This window comes from Heteronotia binoei, chromosome 2, assembly GCF_032191835.1.
Source record: "Heteronotia binoei isolate CCM8104 ecotype False Entrance Well chromosome 2, APGP_CSIRO_Hbin_v1, whole genome shotgun sequence".
In the NCBI taxonomy this organism is placed as follows: Eukaryota; Metazoa; Chordata; class Lepidosauria; order Squamata; family Gekkonidae; genus Heteronotia; species Heteronotia binoei.
In genome coordinates this window covers 31,119,983-31,140,453 of record NC_083224.1, presented here as the reverse complement: position 1 = coordinate 31,140,453, position 20,471 = coordinate 31,119,983, and the positions used below count along the sequence as shown (strand labels likewise).

At 46.7% G+C, this 20,471-nt stretch overlaps 1 protein-coding gene across 1 annotated transcript in view; it reads right to left on the bottom strand.

Moving 5' to 3' along the window:
• The window catches only part of BMP7 (bone morphogenetic protein 7), a 114,792-nt gene extending 94,873 nt beyond the window's left edge, over positions 1-19,919 (bottom strand). The window contains exon 1 of the mRNA XM_060230747.1: positions 19,419-19,919. Coding sequence (XP_060086730.1) covers positions 19,419-19,851 — 433 coding nt within the window. The 5' untranslated portion in view covers positions 19,852-19,919. The remainder of the gene's footprint in view (positions 1-19,418) is intronic.
• Positions 19,920-20,471: the final 552 nt, after the last annotated feature.

Here is a 20,471-nt window from a genome sequence, read left to right as displayed (position 1 = left end):
GCATTTAAAGCAGTAAAATCATACAAAATTAAAACTGATTGTCCATAAAATCATACATAAAAGGCATAAAATACTGTTATAAAACTACAAATATAACAAAACATGGCAGTTACAGCCAACAGATTTTGCTAATTTGTATGTAACCTGAGGGTTCCTATCACTAAGAAGATTCTTAAGGAGTTGCAATTTTTGGCTACTGGTAAAAGGTATGGCCGTGGAAAACGGAAGTACTTCTCGATGATCATTATAAGCCTCACAGTCAAATATGACATGGACTAGAGATTCAATACCATCATTGCAGCAGCAGGGACATAATCGTTCTTGGAACGGCACCTTTTTGTATCTCCCCTCCACCACCACTGAAGGCAGAACGTCCCACCTCATAAGAGTAAACATTCTCCTGTATTCATTGCTTGTTAAGCGGCATAGGTAGGGCATCGGGGTCACCCTGTTGATTGGTTCTGTCAGAGCTTGCCATTTGGTTGTGCTATTGAGGTCGTTTTGTCTGACAACGTCCAATATTCTGTTTCACTATCTCCCTAGCAGTATCATAAGTGAGAGAACTGAGATATTGTTTGGAAAGGCCGTAATAATGAATTCTGTCCTCTATGGCCCTAATCCATCTTGGGACCAAGGTATCTTGCAGAATTAAACTGATCAAGCCCTTAGGAAAAAACATAAGTTTCAACCAGAACTGGATGGCCAAAATCCAAAGCCTCGCTTCTACTGTAATCATGCCAGTTTCTATTCTAATTAATGCATTCGGAATGCCCTTGGGTACCTGGAGAACTGTTCTTAAAAATCTTGATTGAACATTCTCCAGTTTTTTGTAGTTTGTAGTGATGTTGACTGGGGCACCAAATGTTAGCTGGCAGAGGGATTTAGCCTTAAACAATCTAAGGGTCGCAATTATGCATTTACCCCCTTTGCCTCAGTAGAATTTTTGGATAGCCCCCACACTCCTTTTGGCATTTGAGGTAATCATGTTTATATTGGTGGTTCTTCTTCCATTTGCTTGAAACATGACCCCCAGATACGTAAAGCATAAAACTTGTTCAATGGGAATAGAATTTAAGTACCAATGGTGTGATCTGGGTGTCTTTTTGCCAAAGGCCATTACTTTGGTTTTAGCGTAATTTACCTCTAGATTGTTTTCCAGGCAATATTGAGTGAAAGCTTTCAAGGCTCTTCTGAGGCCTAAGGGAGTCCTTGAAAGTAAAACAGCAGCATCAGCATAAAGGAGCACCCCTATATGTTTGTTACCTAGCTTCGGTGGGTGGCATTCTGGTTTATTTATATGCGATGCCAAATCATTGATATATAAGTTAAATAAGTAGGGGGCTTTCCATAAGAAGCAAAGCAAGTATCACTGGCCTGATGAATGGATTATGCTGTCAGAATCCCCTACCCAAACATTCATCCTGGGTATCATATGCACAAATCCAAGCACATATCCTACCTGAAGGAATCAAACTTTAGATAACAGAAGTCTTTGCATAACATCAATAATGATTTGTGGTAACTAGAGAGCGACCGAGTCAAGCAGAGAGAGAGAGTGAGAGAATGAATGAATGAATCTGGAGGACAATATGGCACACAGGCTTGGAAGAGTACAACTTTCTGCTTTTTTTTTTTTTAAAGAAGCATTTATTTTTTTAATGGGGAGGGAAGGTGTTAGCTCAGATAGACTCTTTTAAACGCATTCTTAGAAATAGACCTGGCATGGCGTAGCCTGATCTCCCCCAATCTCAGAAACTAAGCAGAGTAATTACTTGGACAGGAGAACATCAATGAAGATTCTGCAGAGGAACACAGTGGCAAACCACCTTGCCTTTGAAAGCCACTTGCTGGGGTCGCTGCAGGTCAGCTGTGATTTGACAGCACTTTGCACACACACACACACTTTAGGGAGTGCCTATCCATATCTCTGTGTTATTAAAACAACGCCCAAAGTGGCAAAAAAAATAAAACAAGGATTAAAATAATGGTAAATTGATTAGTCAAAACAGGAAGTCAACAGCAGCTAAAAAGAAAGCACTGAGATGCATATAGATTCAAGGTGGGTAGCCATGATGGTCTGAAGCACCAGAACAAAGTCTGAGCCAAGTGGCACACTTAAGACGTATTCGAGATACAAGCTTTCATGCACATGCACACTTCCTGTTTGCAGGTCTTAAAGGTGCAACTGGACTCAAAATTTGTGGTGTATATAGTCAGAATGACAAACTGGGATCTGGGGTTCAGATCTTCATTCAGCCTTGAAGCTTGGCAGGTGACACTGAGCCAGTCATTCTTGCACTTTCCATCAAGCCCGTAGCCAGAAAAATTTAGGTGGTGGGGGGAGGGGCAGGGAGAAAAGACAGTGCATTAGTGTTTCTCTGTACAGGGGTGACTAAACTTGCTTAAAGTAGAAGCCACAAAGAATGAACATCGGGGAAGGAAGGAAGGAAGGAAGGAAGGAAGGAAGGAAGGAAGGAAGGAAGGAAGGAAGGAAGGAAGGAAGGAAGGAAGGAAGGAAGGAAGGAAGGAAGGAAGGAAGGAAGGAAGGAAGGAAGGAAGGAAGGAAGGAAACTTTGCATTTATTCTCCAAGCCACAGGCTTGCTTGGCTTGGAGAAGAGATTTAAAGAAGGCCACACAATATGTGTGAGAGCCACAGTTTGGCTACCCCTGCTCTACAACTAGAATTGTCAATTTAGAAAGGGGAAATTCAGGGAGAGAGAAACCTACAACCACTGAGATTGTGTATTTCAGTGGTTACTCACGGGGTGGGGGTGGGGGAGTCCCTGTAAACAGAAAGGGAAATCAGGGCCAGGATCCTTCATGTGGATAAAATGGAGAAGAGACTGATGTAAGCTATTTTGTGTCCCCACTGGGGAGAAAGAAGGGGTGCAAAAGAACTAAAATAAATATATAGATAATGCTATAATTCATGAAACTTTGCTCCCTTTTCCCCAGCAGTTAAAACTGATGCACTCTATAACATCACAGCAGTTCAATAAATAATTATGAGGGAGCTAGGGTTGCCAAATCCAACCCCAGAAATATCTGGGGACTTTGGGGGTGGAGCCAGAAGACACTGGGGTGGAGCTAGGGGGGAGGGGGGAAACGGCGCCGGGGAGCGTGGCGAGCCGCCCTGCAGCTGCAGCCTCTGCTCCGCTCGCCGTGGCTGCTCCTCTGAGATGGGCTCAGCCTGAGCCCATCTTGGAGGAGCAGCCACGGCAAGCAGAGTAGAGGCGGCGGCAGCGCGGCGGCCTCTTCTCCGCTCGCTGTGGCTGCTCCTCCGAGATGGGCTCAGCCTGAGCCCATCTCGGAGGAGCAGCCACGGCGAGTGGAGAAGAGGCCACCTCGCCCGCTCCGCCTCTGGGACGGAAGTGGGGGGGGTGGAGGCGGGCCGGGAGCGTGGCGAGCCGCAAGTCCGGGTCCTAGAAGGGCCCGGATTCGCGGCTCGCCATGCTCCTGGCCTGCCTCGCCCTCCCCTGCGCTGCTGCCGCCTCTTGGCTGCTCCTCCGAGATGGGCTCAGCCTGGGCCCATCTCAGAGGAGAAACTGCGGTGGGCGGGGAGGGGGCGGCAGCAGCGCGGCGGCCTTGCCGGCTCCAGGATCCGGCAGCTCGGCGCCGTTTCCCCCCTCTCCCCCCGCTTCCATTTTTGGGGGAAGAGGGTGGAAATCCTGGGGTCCCCCACCAGGGCGGGAGGGTTGGGAAGCCTAGAGGGAGCTAAAAAACTAATCCTAGCTAGGAAGCTAGGTTAGATAAAAATATGGAGCAGAGGTCCATCAGTGGCTATTAGCCACAATGTGTGTGTGTGCATATATATAAATTTTTTGGCCACTGTTTGACAGAGTGTTGGACTGGATGGGCCATTGGCCTGACCCAACATGGCTTCTCTTATGTTCTCATGTTCTAATCAGAGAAAGAGGACCAAATTTCAGCACACCTCTCCTATAACCTTTTAAACATTTCCCAAACAGCAACATGCTATTTAGAATGTCGCAAACACTTCCAAATATAAGGAATTTTGCAAACATTCACAAAATGCTGATATTCAGAATTCAGAAGAATGGAGAGCTCTAATTAGCCTCTGATCATTATTGTAATCTTTGCTCTGAAACCTGTGACTGGTTATTAAACTTCCCCACCCATCCTGTTTAGGCTAAAACAAAAATACATAACAAATGCTACACCGAATACAGGATGCGGTCCCAAGTCTTCCCTGTTGCAGCTACTCAGCCTGACATCTGGACTTTCAGCAAGGCAAACAAGAAATACATTGAAGCAGAACTCCACAAAAGTTCTTCTGAAGTTTGGATATCATACAGTCATCTGAAAAAGCATAACCTCCAGCCCCAGCACCTATGTGCACAGGAATCATCTTTCTACCTTCTCTCATTCTACCTGAATGCTGCATTCTCTAACAAAGCGCAGTATTTTTAAAGTGGGAAAGTTTATAAAAGCTTCCTGAAGCGCCATGTGGACCTTCCTCAAAGGAGCTCAGGGCCGTCTGCGTGGTTTTCCCTTTCCTCATTTTATCCTTCCAGCAAACCCAGTGAGGTCTGACACTCAGGACACCACCGGACTGCCAAGGGGCTAGGAAAAAAGAGTTCCAACGTGATTAGAGCGTCGAGCGGGCTCTGCATTTTCATATCAACCCTGCAGTAACGTTTCACACAACCTAGGACTCGGCCCCAAATAGCTATGCAGCTATATGGTCAGGTGAGATGGCGGATATTCTGAACAGGTGTCTGGAGCTGGCATGGGGCTGGACAACAGCCAATAATGGAAGCTTGATCCAGGTGCGATTGGGCGATAATGAGGCTAATCAGGGAGTGAGGAATCAGGTGTTCTAAATGTGCCTGTCCTCCCCAGGAAATAGCAGTTTCACAACTTAGAGGTTTCAGATCTGCACTTGCAGATGGATACTCAGGTATCGCCCGTAGTTCTAAGCGGCTGCAGCGGATGACACCAACTGTGGCCTTCCCTTGAAAGGCGATACACGGTCATGCTATCCGGGCACTGATCCCATCCAGCTACGATGACTATGGCGTGTTTATGTGGAGCTGCTTTCAAAGGCTATTCAGTGGCCTGGGACCGGGTATAAAGCTGCCCAGTGTTAAGATCTTAAAAGTGCATCCTGGCTTTCAGAGATAACAGTTGTGATAGGGGACAATACGGGGCCTGCTCGGCTGTACCTCCCTTATCCTTGGCACTCCTTCCCCGGAGCTGTGTGCCCAGCCTCAAATTTGACGCAGCACAGTTTTAGTTATTGTTGCATATTAGCTTACAGTGTGAGCTTATATATACAGTACTTTTAAAATTCTGAGACCACTGGATGAACAATATCTCATATAAATTGAATCCTTCTCCCATCCTACATACTGCTGCAGTTTTGAGGGCCTGCACAGCAAAAGGCCATGCATCATAGACGGGGGTCTCCAGCATGGTGTCCAGTGACACCATGGTATCCTCAACGTTTGTTTGTTTTTTTAAGGAATTGAGTGGGACCAAGTAGGGCTTCCGCCCAGCATGGTTTTTGACTATTGGAGATTTGATCGGTTGTGCAGATTTGTGCCAACACAGCACAAGGATCTACATTGTGTTACTGAAGCTAAGCTATGGTAATCATTTTGTGGCCGGCTCAGTCTCCCATGGCAACCATTCTGTGGCAGTCATTTTGTTGCTGCGCCCACCATGCCATATCAGAATTCCAAATGTGCCCACCAGTTCGAAAAGGTTGGGGATCCCTGTCATAGGCAACATTCCCTCTAAGCTGAAGAGTCTTGTGAGCAAAAATTCTACTTTGTGAGCTATTGGTTTTAAAGTTGTGAGCGACTTTGGCATCAAAGTTGTGAGCTCCTGCATAAATTATGGTGCTCTGGGGTCATCCTTCCTGAGCTAAGACAAATATGTGTGAGCTGGAGCTAAAAATCTGTGAGCTAGCTCATGCTAACTCAGCTTAGAGGAAACACTGATCATAGGCATTTGCAGGGGGGGAGGGTCTCCGAAGGAGTGGTACCCAGCTCTGAAAATTCTTCTAGAAGTTTTAAAGCAAACATTTCTCAAAGACAACCCACAATCTCTTTTTTAAAAAAATATATGAGCAAGCACTTGATAATGAATGTGGAAAGAAGGCATTCTGCAACATTATATCTGCATTAGAACAAAATAGGAGTCAAGTCGCACCTTTAAGACCAACCTAGTTTTATTCAGAACGTACTCTCTAAGCACACTTCATCAGGCGAGGAATCCAGTACAGTGAGCAAAGCCACACATAGCTGGTAGTCAGTGGCTCAGAATACAAACTGGTACAAATTTAAGAACCAATGACAGTATAGTAAAATTATCTGGTAGGGAGTGGTTTAGAATGCAAAATGATATAAAAAAAATTAAGATTCAATGACTTTTTTTTTTTACCATTTTGCATTCTAAACCACTCCCTACCAGATGATTTTACTATACTATCATTGGTTCTTAAATTTGCATCAGTTTGCATTCTGAGCCACTGACTACCAGCTATGTGTGGCTTTGCTCACTGTACCGGATTCCTCGTCTGATGTACGTTCTGAATAAAACTAAGTTGGTCTTAAAGGTGCCACTTGACTCCTATTTTGTTCTACTACTTCAGACCAACATGGCTGACTACTTGGATCTATTATATCTGTGTGGATGTATTAACGTTGTAGGAATGCTTATACTTAACTTCTTTTGCCTTGAGTCTTTGGGTGGCTCACTTATAAATCTCAACACAGAACAGCCCAATTTACACACTTTTGAAAAAAAAAACCCATTTCGCTTAAAAAAGAAGTGAAGGGGGGTGGGAACGTGTTTATTCTGATGTATGGACCACGTCATGTGATCTTGGATGGGCCTTCGCAGAGCCAAGATTTAATCTGCTTTTGTTTCTAGCGGGGAAATAGGCAAAGATCAAATAAGTTCAAATACGGGTCAGATATCCTTGGGAAAAAAATTCCTTTTGATTTACACAGGCAGGAAAAATGAAGTTTCAAACGTATGATTACGAAAGGGTTACTACAAACACAGCTGTACACATACTCTTATATCTGAAGTGCTCCAAAGTGGGGGGTGAGGGGGGGGTGCGAGAAAAACTTTGCGACATCTATATTAACCTTTGGCTGTACACCAAGGAAGGCCTGTAGCGAAATGGAATGCGATGCAGGCTCTTCCAAATTTTAACACAAGCCAGGTTACAGCTGCAAATGTCTGCCCCCTGCCTTCACTTTACAAAGCAATCCCCAAAGGAGAGGCTTTCTTTTCTTCCCCCACCCTTTTAAAACTGTTATAAGAAAGAAGAGTCTAATACCCCACGGTGCTGAGAGTCAGCTATTAAAAAGGGCAAAGAAATGGGGAGGGGGGAGGTTGGATGCCAAACACTTGTCAGAAATAAAAGGCGGAGGGGGGGGGGTGCACATGAGGGAAGGGAGGCACAACCAGATGGTATGAAGTAAACTGGAAACTCCAGCATCTCCTCCTCGGACGTTTTCGTTTACGTGAACCCAAAAGCCACTTGTGTGCTCTTTCCAAGAATGAGTAATTTTACTATTTTTGCCCCCTCTCCTTCACTGTTTGTCAAGCATTTAACCGCAATTTTATAGCTGTCAATGAGGCAACCAGGCTTGACAGCATTTTTCACTCTGACCGGACCAAAGAGGAAAACTGGAAAAAAAACAACCCCAATCTTCCCAGAACGTATTTTCAGCAAGGATCTCGAAGCAGGTGGGAGGGCACCCTGACCCTGTAGTCTGTGGAAACCTAGTTAAATTTAAATCCTTGTAGACTACAGACCTACTTTGGGGTGGGGGGGGAGGGAGAAAGTACCCATTTAAAACCTGTTGCTATCTGTACTAAATGAATATGAAAAAAACCAAAACTACAGCAGCAGCAGCAGTGATGATGATGAGGATAATGTTTTTTTGTAGCAGGAACTCCTTTGCATATTAGGCCACACACCCCATGTAGCCAATCCTCCAAGAGCTTACAGGGCTCTTATTATAGGGCCTACTGTAAGCTCTTGGAGGATTGGTGAAATCAGGTGTGGCCTAATATGCAAAGCAGTTCCTGCTACAAAAAAGCCCTGTTGATGATGATACATTTTTATACCCAGCTTTTCTCTATCTTAAGGAGTCTCAGAGCAGCGTACAATCGCCCTTCCTTTCTTCTCCCCACAACAGACACCTTATGATGTAGCTGGGGCTGAGAGAGTCCTGAGAGAACTGTGGCTGGCCCAAGGTCGCTCAGCAGACTTTGTGTGGTGAAGGAGGGTGGAATCAAACCTCCTTCTCCAGATTAGAGTCTGCCACTCTTAACCACTACCCCAGGCTGGCTCTCAGAATGCAGCCAGATTCTCATGCTTCTAAATTCTTCTCAGTTCCTTGAGAGAAGGCAGCATGGTACAGTCCAACCCCAACAGCTCTCAGAAACAAGCAGGGTCACAATACTTGGATGGGAGACCGCCAAGGAAGGCTTTGCCGAGAATGGCATGCCATCTCTGCTTTCAAGGGATCTGACCTTTGGTCCATCAAAGTCAGTATTGTCTTCTCAGACTGGCAGCGGCTCTCCAGGGTCTCAAGCTGAGGTTTTTCACACCTATTTGCCTGGACCCTTTTTTGGAGATGCCGGGGATTGAACCTGGGACCTTCTGCTTCCCAAGCAGATGCTCTACCACTGAGCCACCGTCCCTCCCCATAAGGCAGCTTCATCAAATCTAATTCCTGCCAAAAATCATACCTCATACAAATTCCCACCCCTCAGATAACATCCCACACCACAAAGAAAGGAAATCCCCAGCTATTCTCCATTCACCTTAAACTCTCCACCAATCCCACAGCCCAACTCTACACAGTAGGGGTTAACATCTTCCACTCACCTCCCCCGCTCAAGCCTTGCTCTTTACGACTGTGCCAGTCAGAGTCAGGCCTTTTTCCAGTGCTGCCACCTCACCTCACCTTTGGAACGCCTTCCCTGCTGGCACTCAGCTGGGGCCTACCTTACTGCTTCATCATGCAGCAGCGTGTGACTGTTGAGCTTCCCCTTCATACTACGTCGAAGAAACATTCAAAGGGGGAACTCACACATCTCTTCCACAGTTCGGAGTACCACGCACTTGTTCTTCCTCGCTTGGCACTTCCTTGCAAGCTACAAAGCCTCTCTGTCTTTTAATAAAAGGATTATTTGTTCCAACTGCAAAATCTTTTCCATCTCCTTCCCCCCGCCCCTTGAAAAACTCACCTACCAAGCAAAAAAACCCCAAAACTAGTCTTCCTGTTCCTAACATACGGTGAGTGGGCAAAGCATCTTGTAGGAAACGGCTTGAAAGAAATTAATTCATAACTACGTATATGATGTGATTCTTGCATTTATTCCCGATTTTCTGTGCTTTGTTGACGGGTCTTTTTTTTTTTTTTTTAAAGCTGCAATACTCTTTATGACACTTCCTTACTGCACTTGTTCCGGGCATGTAACAAAACCCTGATGGGAGAAATACGATGCCCACAAAGGTATCTCTTACCAAACCAAGGCACAAATGCTTTTCATGCAGGCTGTGCTTTAAAGATTCCTGTGGAAAGCGTTGAGTTTTAAAAAGGAAAGTGAGGAACCAAAAAGAAAAAAAAGATCCGCCCCACAATAGATCTTCTAATTTCCCACTGTCAATAGAAATGTATGTCCGAACGCAGGTGCTGGGCTGGGCTATATCCTCTGGTCTGCAATGAGTCTAATTCATTAAGGAGTCTCTAAACAAGCTGGCCTTTGTCCCGGGGAGATGAAAGACCGGCAGCCACAATGGGATGAAAGGTGTGCACAGGGATGAAGAAAGCCATTATGGATCGATGTCCTTTCTTAAACTTGTCCTGGCATGCACTGTTGACAGGGGAACAAAACCGTACAGACAAACCCTTCAGAAGGGTCTTGTTGCCGATAGTCCCACCTGTCTACATTTAAAATAACTGGATCTTGCCTATCCCCTTACCAATAACTGCCCACGTTGACAGCAGGTAAATACAATAAGATCTATCGGAGAACCAGGGTTCCTTGAAGAGACCCCGTTTCCCACTCTGCAGTGTAGAATCAGGCTGGTTTATATGACCAGTGGGGTCAAATGGAAAAAAGGATTTTCTTGCGGATGGCGGCAAGCAGTGAGGACAACATTTCTCCTGTGGGAAAAAGGGTTGGATCTGGCAGGAAATTTCAGGCAGCTGAAAGGGGTGCAGTTTTATCAGTTCCTGCTCACCTCCAACTCGCATTTAGAGATCATTTGAGGCCACAGCAGGAAAGGGGAAGCACGAAAACTCCATTCCGCTGGTGCAAATACCCTCCATCAGCAGAGGTATAACTGTGGGATCCAAGCCAAAAGTCTCTGCTTTTCTAGAAAAGTAACACACCAGGAAAAAAGAGCATAACCCAGCGTTTTCCCAGACACTCCATTCTTCTATGTGCAAGGCTGCTTTATTTCCAAAGGGGAGCATGTCCATAACCCCATTTCTGCACGATTAAGAAGTTTAACAAATGAAAAGCTTTTCCTTCTGATTCAATTTATCATATAAACCAGCTCTATAAAGTGTATGGAGGGGAATGAAATAATGTTTGTTAACCCTTCAACCAGCATACTTTAGATCAGGAGTCCCCAATCCTTTGGAGCCCATGGGCACCTTTCTAACACAACATGGTGGGCCCAGTCACAAAATGGCTGCTGCAGGAGGAGGAGCCAGTCACAAAATGGCTGCCACAGCTTACCGTCAGTTACACAGTACAGATCTCTGTGCTGTCCATAGTTGCCTAAGCAACTTTTTCAAAAATCTGTACAGCCAATCAGATTTCTAATGGCCAATCAGAAGCCCTGCTGGACAAAAAGCTGAACCTGGCACTGCCCACTTTCTAAAAACAGTTGGCAGACACCAGGAAAGGCTTTGGTGGGAACCAGGGCTTTTTTGAGCAGGAACACACAGAAATGCAGTTCTGGCTGGTTGGCATCAGGAGGTGTGTCCTATATATGCAAATGAGTTCCTGTTGTGCTTTTATTGTAGAAAAAGCCCTGGTGTAACCACGTTGGAGATGCCTGCTTAACCTGAAATTTAGGTTGTTTTCCATTAAGCCTCACAACTGACCATGGGGGGCGGGGGGAAACGTCACAGAATTTCACCCATAAAACTTAGTGTCATCCTTTGGGCCAAAATGGTAGAGACATAATTTAAGCTGACAAACAGCTTCTAAGATCATAAGTGATTTATAATTCTACATCACATTTTTTCCACAGAACGTTCACTTCTTTGCTTAAGTACCCGGGCTCACAGACATGGAATCTGAGACGTTTTACAGAAACTCAGCTTTTTAACAAACAAAGATTACATGCTAGAATGATCCTGCAAGGCTTTTCACAGTGGGAAGGCTGCCGACCCACCACAGGGGTTTGGCTCACTTCTGGCCACTGGAGATGCGGGAGGTGATAGGTGTCACCTCCTGGATCCATATGACCACCAAATGAATCTGACACAAGTATCTACAGCTATGAACCAAGCCAGCAGCAACACAGAAAGCAGCAAAATACCTTAAACCAGCTCTGGTAGAGACCTCCGCTGTGGTTTTCTGGGAAATTTTGAAACAGAAACTTTTCCAGAAAATATAAATAATTTTTTTTTAAATAGCAGGTAACCAGGTAGGTCTGAAGCAACAGAACAAAGCTTGAGTCTGGTGTGGATACACACAAAAGCTTATACACAAAATTAAATCATGTTGTTTGTAAAGGTACCACTAGACTCAAGTTTTGTTCTAATTTAGATAATGCTAGCCACAAAAACCAGAGTCAGGGCTTTTTTTTGTAGCAGGAGCTCCTTTGCATATTAGGCCACTCACCCCCAATGTAGCCAATCCTCCATAAGCTTACAGGGCTCTTAATACAGGGTCTACTGTAAGCTCCAAGAGGATTGGTTACATCAGGGAGGTGTGGCCTAATATGCAAAAGAGTTCCTGCTACAAAAAAAGCCCTGGAAGTGATATATTGGATACAATGATAGACTAGGATCCTGTGAGGACTGGGTTCAAGCCCCCATTTCCACCTTGGAAGTTAGCTGGGTGACCACTCGTCACAAACTCTCAGCCTGGCCTTCCTCTCAGGGTTGTTGTGTGTAAGGAGGAGAGAATGATATTCTAAGCTGCTTTGGGTCCCAATTTTGAAGGTGGAGGGAGAATGGGATATGAATAAATGGAAAGGCATGCAAAATTCAATTAACATTAGCAAAAGATGGCAAAATCATGTACTGGACCACATATGGACCACGTATTAGACCACATATAAGCTCTGCAATTTGTCTTTGCTTTGTTGTAACCCATATTTGCATTAATCTAATGAGATCAATTTGCAGCATTCACAGCTCTGACCATTTCAGATAAACTACATGTAGGGCAAAACATTTTCCATGAAAAATATAGCATTGCAAATTTCCTTGAAAATCTGCCCCCCAAAAAACCACTGGTACAGATCCTGCTATTTCGTATGAATCCCAAGGATTGTTTCTTCCAGTTTACAACTTCTTAGTCAAACATCTTTAGGGTACTTGAGATAGGAAGGCCACATAATGAAATGTTAAGCAGAAAATGCTGGCGCATATGATCACATGCTTCTGTTGCACGGGCGATCAACCATGCTCATGAATGCGCATATTGAAATAAATGCAGTTAATCTTCAGTATGCACCTGGATTTCTGTTTCATGTTACTACCACAGACAAACGCAGCTACCCTTTTGCATACAGTAGTCAAGCAGCCATATGTTTATCTGATGGCAGTCAAATATTCCATGATGCCAAAGAACAAGGTACAACTTCCCATAGGGGTGGGGCTGTGGCTCAGTGGCATAGCATCTGCTTGGAATGCAGAAGGTCCCAGGTTCAATCCCCAGCATCCCCAGTTCAAAGATCAGGTAGGAAGTGATGTGAGACCCTGGAGAGCCGCTGCCACTCATGGACCAAGGGGTCTGATTCAGTATTAGACCCCTTCATCTGTGGATGCATTTATAGGTTCATCTATTAGCCAAATCAGGATGGATAGCTGCTTGCTCTCTTGCTAGCCAGTAATTTGGGACAGACCTAGAAGTAAAGCAAAACGTATCCTGCTGGCCACCTGCTATAATGACCGGCGGTGATAGAAAGTGCCATCGAGTCACACTGATGGTCCTGTAGGGTTTTCAAGACAAGAGATGCCACAACCTGTTTTGCCATTGTCTGCCTCTGTGTGGTGACCCTGGACTTCCTCGGTGGTCTCCCATTCAAATGCTAACCAGGGCTGACCCAGCTGCATTTCTGAGATCTGATGAGCTTGACCCATCTAAGGCAGGCCTGACAATGACTTGTTACCATGATCTGAGATGATTACATTATTTCACAACAACAGCAAATTAGTAAATTTGTTTTGTAATTAGCACAACCACCAACTGATAATTCTTTGTGTATGTGGTTCTAATCAAGTCTGTGGTTTTAAAAAACAACAACACTTGTACCAGCATGGTGTAGTGCTGCAACAAGATCTGGGAGAGCCAGGTTCAAAATCCACACTTTACCATGGATGCTCACTGGGTGACCTTTGGCCAGTCCCTCTCTCTCAACCTAACAAATCATTAGGAAGAACTTCCTGACCGTTAGAGCGGTTCCTCAGTGGGACAGGCTTCCTCGGGAGGTGGTGGGCTCCCCTTCCTTGGAGGTTTTTAAACAAAGGCTAGATGGCCATCTGACAGCAGTGCTGATTCTGTGAACTTAGGGGGAGGTATCTGCAGATTTCCTGTGTTGTGCAGGGGGTTGGACTAGATTACCTTTATGATTCTATGGCCCAGATCATTAAAAGTACTAATGTCTTATTTGATCCTAACTGGCAGTAGCTCTCTGGGCTCCTAGGCAGAGAAAGTATTATTCATTTATTTCTTTAATTCCATTTATATCCCACCCTCCCCGTCGAAGCGGGCTCATGGTGGCTTACATGCTCATGCATATGCATGAGTATAAAACATATAAAAGACATAAAAACCATAAAACAGTTTAAAAACATAGAAAAGTTAACTTTTTGATCCTATGGTCTTAAATTCAAATGTATGTATCTTAGAGTCATCTTATTTTAATTGTTTGATGGCTGGATTTTATATGCTTTATTGTTATTTTACTATGTTGTGAGCCACCCTGAGCCCACTTGTGGGCTAAGATGGAATACGTTAAATAAATAAATAAACATTTCCTACAGTCCCATTACTGCTGGTCATGCAATGGTGCGAAGTCCAGTTGGCAATAACTTTCCATGCATCTGCACCTAATTGTCAAGATCCTTCCACTTCAAAGCACTGACAGATGGATTACATGTATAGGCAGATACTTAAGAACCAAACCAGTGTGGTGTAGTGACTGAGAGGGCTGTACTTGTATCTGGGAATCCCAGGTTCGAATCCCTACTCATGCCATGGAAGCTTGTGGGGGGGGGGGTGACTTCTCAGCCTAACCTACCTCGCAGGGTCATGGTGAGGATAAAATGGAGGAGAGGAGAATGATATAAGCTGTTTGGGGTCCCCATTGGGGAGAAAGAAATGAGTTAAATAAATTAAGAAACACAGTTTGAGTCCAGGGGCACCTTTAAGACCAACAAAGTTGAATTCTGGGTATAAGCTTTAGTGCACATGCAAATATCTGAAGAAGTGTGCATGCACATGAAAGCTTCTGCCCAGAATTCAACTTTGTTGGTCTTAAAGATGTCACTGGACTCAAACTGTTCTATTGCTTCAGACCAACATGACTACCCAGAACCAAAGGGTTGAAATTAAATCAAATTACTAGGACCAGAACCAATGGGTTGAAATTAAATTAAATTGCTAGGACCAGAACCAGTGGGATGAAATTAAATCAGAAGAATTTCCGGCTCAACATTAGAAAGAACTTCCTGACAGTGAGAGCGATTGCTCAGTGGAACAGGCTTCCTCAGGAGGGGGTGGGCTCTCCTTCCTTGGAGGTTTTTAAACAGAGGCTAGATGGCCATCTGACAGCAATGAAGATCCTGTGAATTTAGGGGGAGGTATTTGTGAGTTTCCTGCATTGTGCAGGGGGTTGGACTAGATGACCCTGGAGGTCCCTTCCAACTTTATGATTCTACCCACCTATAAATTGTAAATGTCACATGTGCAATGCAATGGTACCGGAAATTCTTTTCGACCAGAGTGGTAGATCCAAGTATGAAATAGTCTCAATTCTGATTCAGGGCTAACCCTGGGATTCCGGGTTTAGTGAGTCCTGAACACTGTATTTGACACTGTCCCTACCATGGAAGTCTGTCCTAGTTCAACTCGGCAACACCTGACCTCTTTTAAGATTTTATGCCCTCCACAACCTGCACTTCCCGCCTGCTCGGAAAACTCTTCCCGATTACCATCTTAAGCAGCCATTTAGCTAATTAGGATGGCCTAGGGAGACAGGATCCGTCGCACAAGGAGTATCAGCCCTATTGTCTACAACCACTTCCCATTTAGAGTAACTTGCCTGTCTGAGCTCCTTCTTGCCTTGTTTAGACAAAGCTGCAGGCTGGGTGGGATTGTTAAAAAATTTGACTCTCTCTGTTCTGAACTCCTGTTCAGATTTGGTGGGGATCCACAGACATCCAATCTGTACATGCGGTGGTTTCACAGGCGCCATGTGAGGCAGGCTAAAAGCAGACACAGAAAAAAAACTGGTACCTATAATTACACATTTTAAATAGAATGCCTCCCTCCGAAGTTCTACACAAATCCAGCCAGTTTATTCAGACCAGTCGCAAGGGGGGGGGGGGAGGAACTGCCATTGGACGATGGGTGTCCCATTAAAAAGGCTCAGCCAACCGCAAGTGGAGAAGTGACAACTTTCCCCTCCATTTGCATAAGTCCATCCACATGTGCTCATCAAGGGAACACAGGCTGGCAAGCCAAAACTTAGCTCATTAGAGCTAACAAATGAGGACTGGCCACAGAACCCAACGTGGGTCGTTAAGATCATACTCCGCAACCTATTTGTTGCAGAGGTCTTCCAAGCAATCCGAATCGGACCCCTTTGGAGTCAACTGAGTGCAAACTTTGGCTTGAAGCACCCAAGAAGTCTCCCCCACAAGCCTGAAAAGAAGTATTGGCCTACTGTAATTGTTCCTTTTCTACCCTTTGCAAGCAGCCAGAACAAAACTGTAATTATCCAAATGGCTTCTGAGCCCCTTTACTTGTTGAATGCCAGTGTGGCCTGTTGCAGCACAGAGACCCAGGTATGAACTGTGTATATGAAGCGCCATGCCCTTGCTTGACCTCTAAAACACCCTGTCCTCTGCTCTGCCCCAGTAGCTGATTGAGTGGCAACTAACTGGGGGAGGGCGGGGGGGTGGTCAGTCTTCCAGAACTACATCTTTCTTCATTTTAGATTGTCTCATCACAGGGTTTTCGAGGTAAGAGATGATCCAAAGTGGCTGACCACTGCCTTTTTCTGTGCAATACTAGTTTCATATTTGTTATTTTCAGGGCTTTTTTGTAGCAGGAACTCCTTTGCATATTAGGCCACACACCCGTGATGTAGCCAATCCTCCAACAGCTTAGAGGGCTCTTAGTACAGGGCCTACTGCAAGCTCCAGGAGAATTGGCTACATCATGGGTGTGTGGGCTAATATGCAAAGGAGTTCCTGCTACAAAAAAGCCCCTATTTTACTTTCATTTATACCCCACTATTCTCCCCAATGGAGATCCACAGGGGCTTACAGTGCTCTCTTCTCCTCCACTGTATCCTCACAACAATTTGCCTCCAACAACCCTGTGAGGTAGGCTGAATGTGTATACCTGGTCCCAGGCCACCCAGCAAGTTTCCATGGCAGTGTGGCGAATCAAACCTAGAGTCTCCAAGTATCACACTGACTCTTTGCATAGCAGAGACAAAATGCACAAGAGTACAGTGGAGTGCTGAACTATAACCTGGGAGGCCCAAATTCAAATCCTTCCTCTTTCATGGAGTCTTGCCAGCTGACCTTGGGCCACTCTCTCTCTCTCTTTCTTGGTCCAATTGAGAGTCAGTTTGGTATAGTGGTTAAGTGTGCAGACTCTCATCTGGGAGAACCGGGTTTAATTCCCCACTCCTTCACAAGCACCTGCTGGAATGGCCTTGGGTCAGCAATAGCTCTTGCAGAGCTGTCCTTGAAAGGGCAGCTTCTGGGAGAGCTCTCTCAGCCCCACCTACCTCACAGGGTGTCTGTTGTGGTGGAAGAAGGTAAAGGAGATTGTAAGTCGCTCTGAGATTCAGCGTGAAGGGTGAGGGATAAATCCAATATCATCTTCTTTATTCTACCTCACAGGGCTGTTGTTGTGTGGATAAAACAATGCATTGAAGAACAATGTTGATCAGCAGCACTGGGCCCTCTTTGGGGAGAAAAGCTGAGCAGATATCAACAGTAAACAGAAATGCTGAATTCTAAACATGCACACTGAGTATTCATGTTCAGATGGCAGCAATAAGGAGCCAGATTAGGACAGGAAGCAACTGTTCTACTTCCACACCCCCTTCTACAAAAAAAAAATTGCGTCTGAACAAGTTCCCAAGACCTTTTATATGCTAACTAGGCCCAATTTAATTTGGCATAAGTAGCACACCTCAACAGTTGTCTGTTGCAAATACAGAAGGGAACTTTCTCTCTCTTTCAGGTTTAGTCTCCAGACTTCTTCAACCAGAGCAGTTCTCTCCTAGGGCTTCTGATCCATCCTTTCGTTCATACCAGTGAAGCAGCAGTACATGAAGTTTCCCCACTCTTGCCACACATTGGGAGAATTTCCACCCTCTCCCATTAGTCACTGGAGAATACTGAAGTTGCATTTAATCTAGGAAAGTCACACACCCTCCATGACACATATTCTCTGGTTTCCCCTGAATCTTAAAGAGGTTTTTGTCAACATTCCCTACCCTGATATTATAAACGTGGAACAAATTCCCAGTCTGGCTGCTTCGTGGGGCAATTTAAACAGCCCCCAGGAGATTAATTTATCTCTAACCCCAGTTGTACCTATAATAAGGGCAGAAAGAATGGGTTTTCCCCCTATTTTTTTTAAGCCACAGCCATCAGAGGATTTCAGAACACACAGCCCATGTTCATTACAGTATGTATGGAGTCCAACAGGTCTTAGTTGTTGCCAAGTAATTAAACTGGCATTAGGAGATTTGGAATGGGCGATATGATCTGACCCTACCCAAGCCTACTCAGCAGCAACCCTAACTGAACTCAAAGGTCCAAGCATGCACAGGAAAGTGAATTTAAAGCAAAACAAAAGCCTGGTTCACATTGAACAGTAAACTAAACGCACAGATTATCTTGCTTGTATGAGCACGCATCTGTTTGTAAGAAAGAGCCAATGCGCATTCATTCACAAACAAAACCGCTGACCAGTAAATGGATAAATGTGGAGTTTGTAGCACACATTCAGCTATACATGTGCTGAACGACACGTTGAGAGTTACTCTGCATACATAAAGAGAACAAGCAAACCTATACTGTGCATAGAAGATACACGCATTTACTATAACTCGTGAACCAGGCTGCACAGCCTTTAAAATACATTCCAGGTGTCTATCCTACAAACACCTGCTCCGAAGGCGAGAAGCATCCTGGAAGGACACAGACTGGTTACCTATTACAACCAGCGGTTCTCATACTATGGTGTGGATATACTTGGGAACGGGGAAAAGAACCATGCAGCACTTGCTACATCATACTAGCGAACGCACATAGGTGCGTTTCAAGGCTTCCTCTCATTCATTTGCAGCGGCAACTGTTGTCCAAATCGCTCCATCATTCCAAAGAGTTTCGGAAGCAACCGCTGATGGGCACTTCCCAGGGTGCAATTTTAGAAAAGGTTAGAAACGGCTTGGCCTATTACAGCGTTGGGTTGGGGGCACACCTAGGACACTTTGAGCTTTGCCGGGAGGGGGAGGGGGGGAGAGAGAAATAAAAAGGAGACAGACGGAGGCCCCGATCCGCCGGTGATTGCACACCAGTGCTAGAGCTCCAGGGCCAGGCCTGCTCTGCTGTCCAGATGGCTGGTGCTAGATCGGCGGAGCGTCAACCGTTTTAAAACTTTGGAAGGGGTGTCGCCAAACCGTTTGGAGGCGGTATGCTCAAGGCGCACCACAAACGATACATTCACCCTCCCCGCTCCTCTCCCACCCGCTCGGCAGGCGCTCCAAAGGTGCACTGTGGCGGTAAGTGCCACCTGCGAGTGCTCTGCCCTCCAACTTGCCAGCTCGGCTCCCATCCTCCCCGATGCCCTTCCGGACGCCGGTGCGGAGCACACCTGCCTCACAGCCCGGAGCGCTTTCCTGCAGGCCGGGCCGGTGCCGTCGGGGAGGACCTGGGCGCGCCGGCTCTGCCGGTCGGAGCCTCCTTCCCTCACTCACCCAGGTTGACGAAGCTCATGACCATGTCGGCCTCGGTGAGGAAGTTGCTGTCCTGCAGGCTGGCCAGCGGCGGCCCTTGGGTGCTGAAGAGGGGCTTGTAGGGGTAGGAGTAGCCCTCGACGGCGTCCCCCCCGCCGGCGCCCTCCTCCTCCCCGGACATGGCATTGTACAAGTCCAGCATGAACATGGGCGCCGAGTTGTGCTTGCCGTTGAGGTGGGGCCGCGGGCGGTGGGGCAAGCCCAGGATGGAGAGGATCTCCCGCTGCATCTCCCGCCGCTCCTGGCTGCGGAGCCGCTTGTGGATGAAGCTGGAGCGCACCTCGTTCTCCAGGGTGAAATCCGCCCGGGCGCCGCGCAGCTCCAGCGCCCACAGCAGAAAGACCCCCAAGGCGGCAGCCGCCAGCCGCTGGACCCAGCCCGCCGCCGCCTGCATCTCCGTCACGGGGCGCAGCAGCAGCTCCCGGGATCCGGCGGCGAGAGGAGGGCGAAGGCGCTGACCATGAAAGAAAACCCGAAACCGGGCAGCGGCGACTGGATCACTCGGCGGCCGGCGAGCTGCGTTGGGGAGGCGAGGAGCGCGGCGCGCACATGCTCCCTCTCCGGGCGCCGGGAAGGACAGGAGGGAAGCGGCAGGCTCAGCCTACAAAAGCCATGAGGGGGGAGAAGAAGGAGCTGCCCCCGATTGCCCCCCTGCCTTGCCGCTCTTCTGCTCCCGGCCCCGCCGATCTGGGCTCTCTCCAGCTTGTGCGCTCCGCTCCCCGAGTCCGGGCTTTTTGAACGGCGCCTTTGCAGCAAGCCGAGGAGGCTGAGCGAGGCAGAGGGGGCGGAGCGCCGCCTCGCCTGGCCCGCCCTCTCCAAAATTCCTCCGCCGAGACCAGGCGGCCTCTTGCGACCGGCGTGGTGGTTCGCTCGCTCGCTCGAGGCTGGGCTGGGCTGGGCTGGGCTGGGCGTGGACGAAGGCGAGCAGGCCGGCGTGCCTCCCACTCGGAAGCTCCTGCGCGAGGTGAGCTGCTCGCAAGCACCACGGAGGAGCGCTAGCGTTTGACCGTGTTT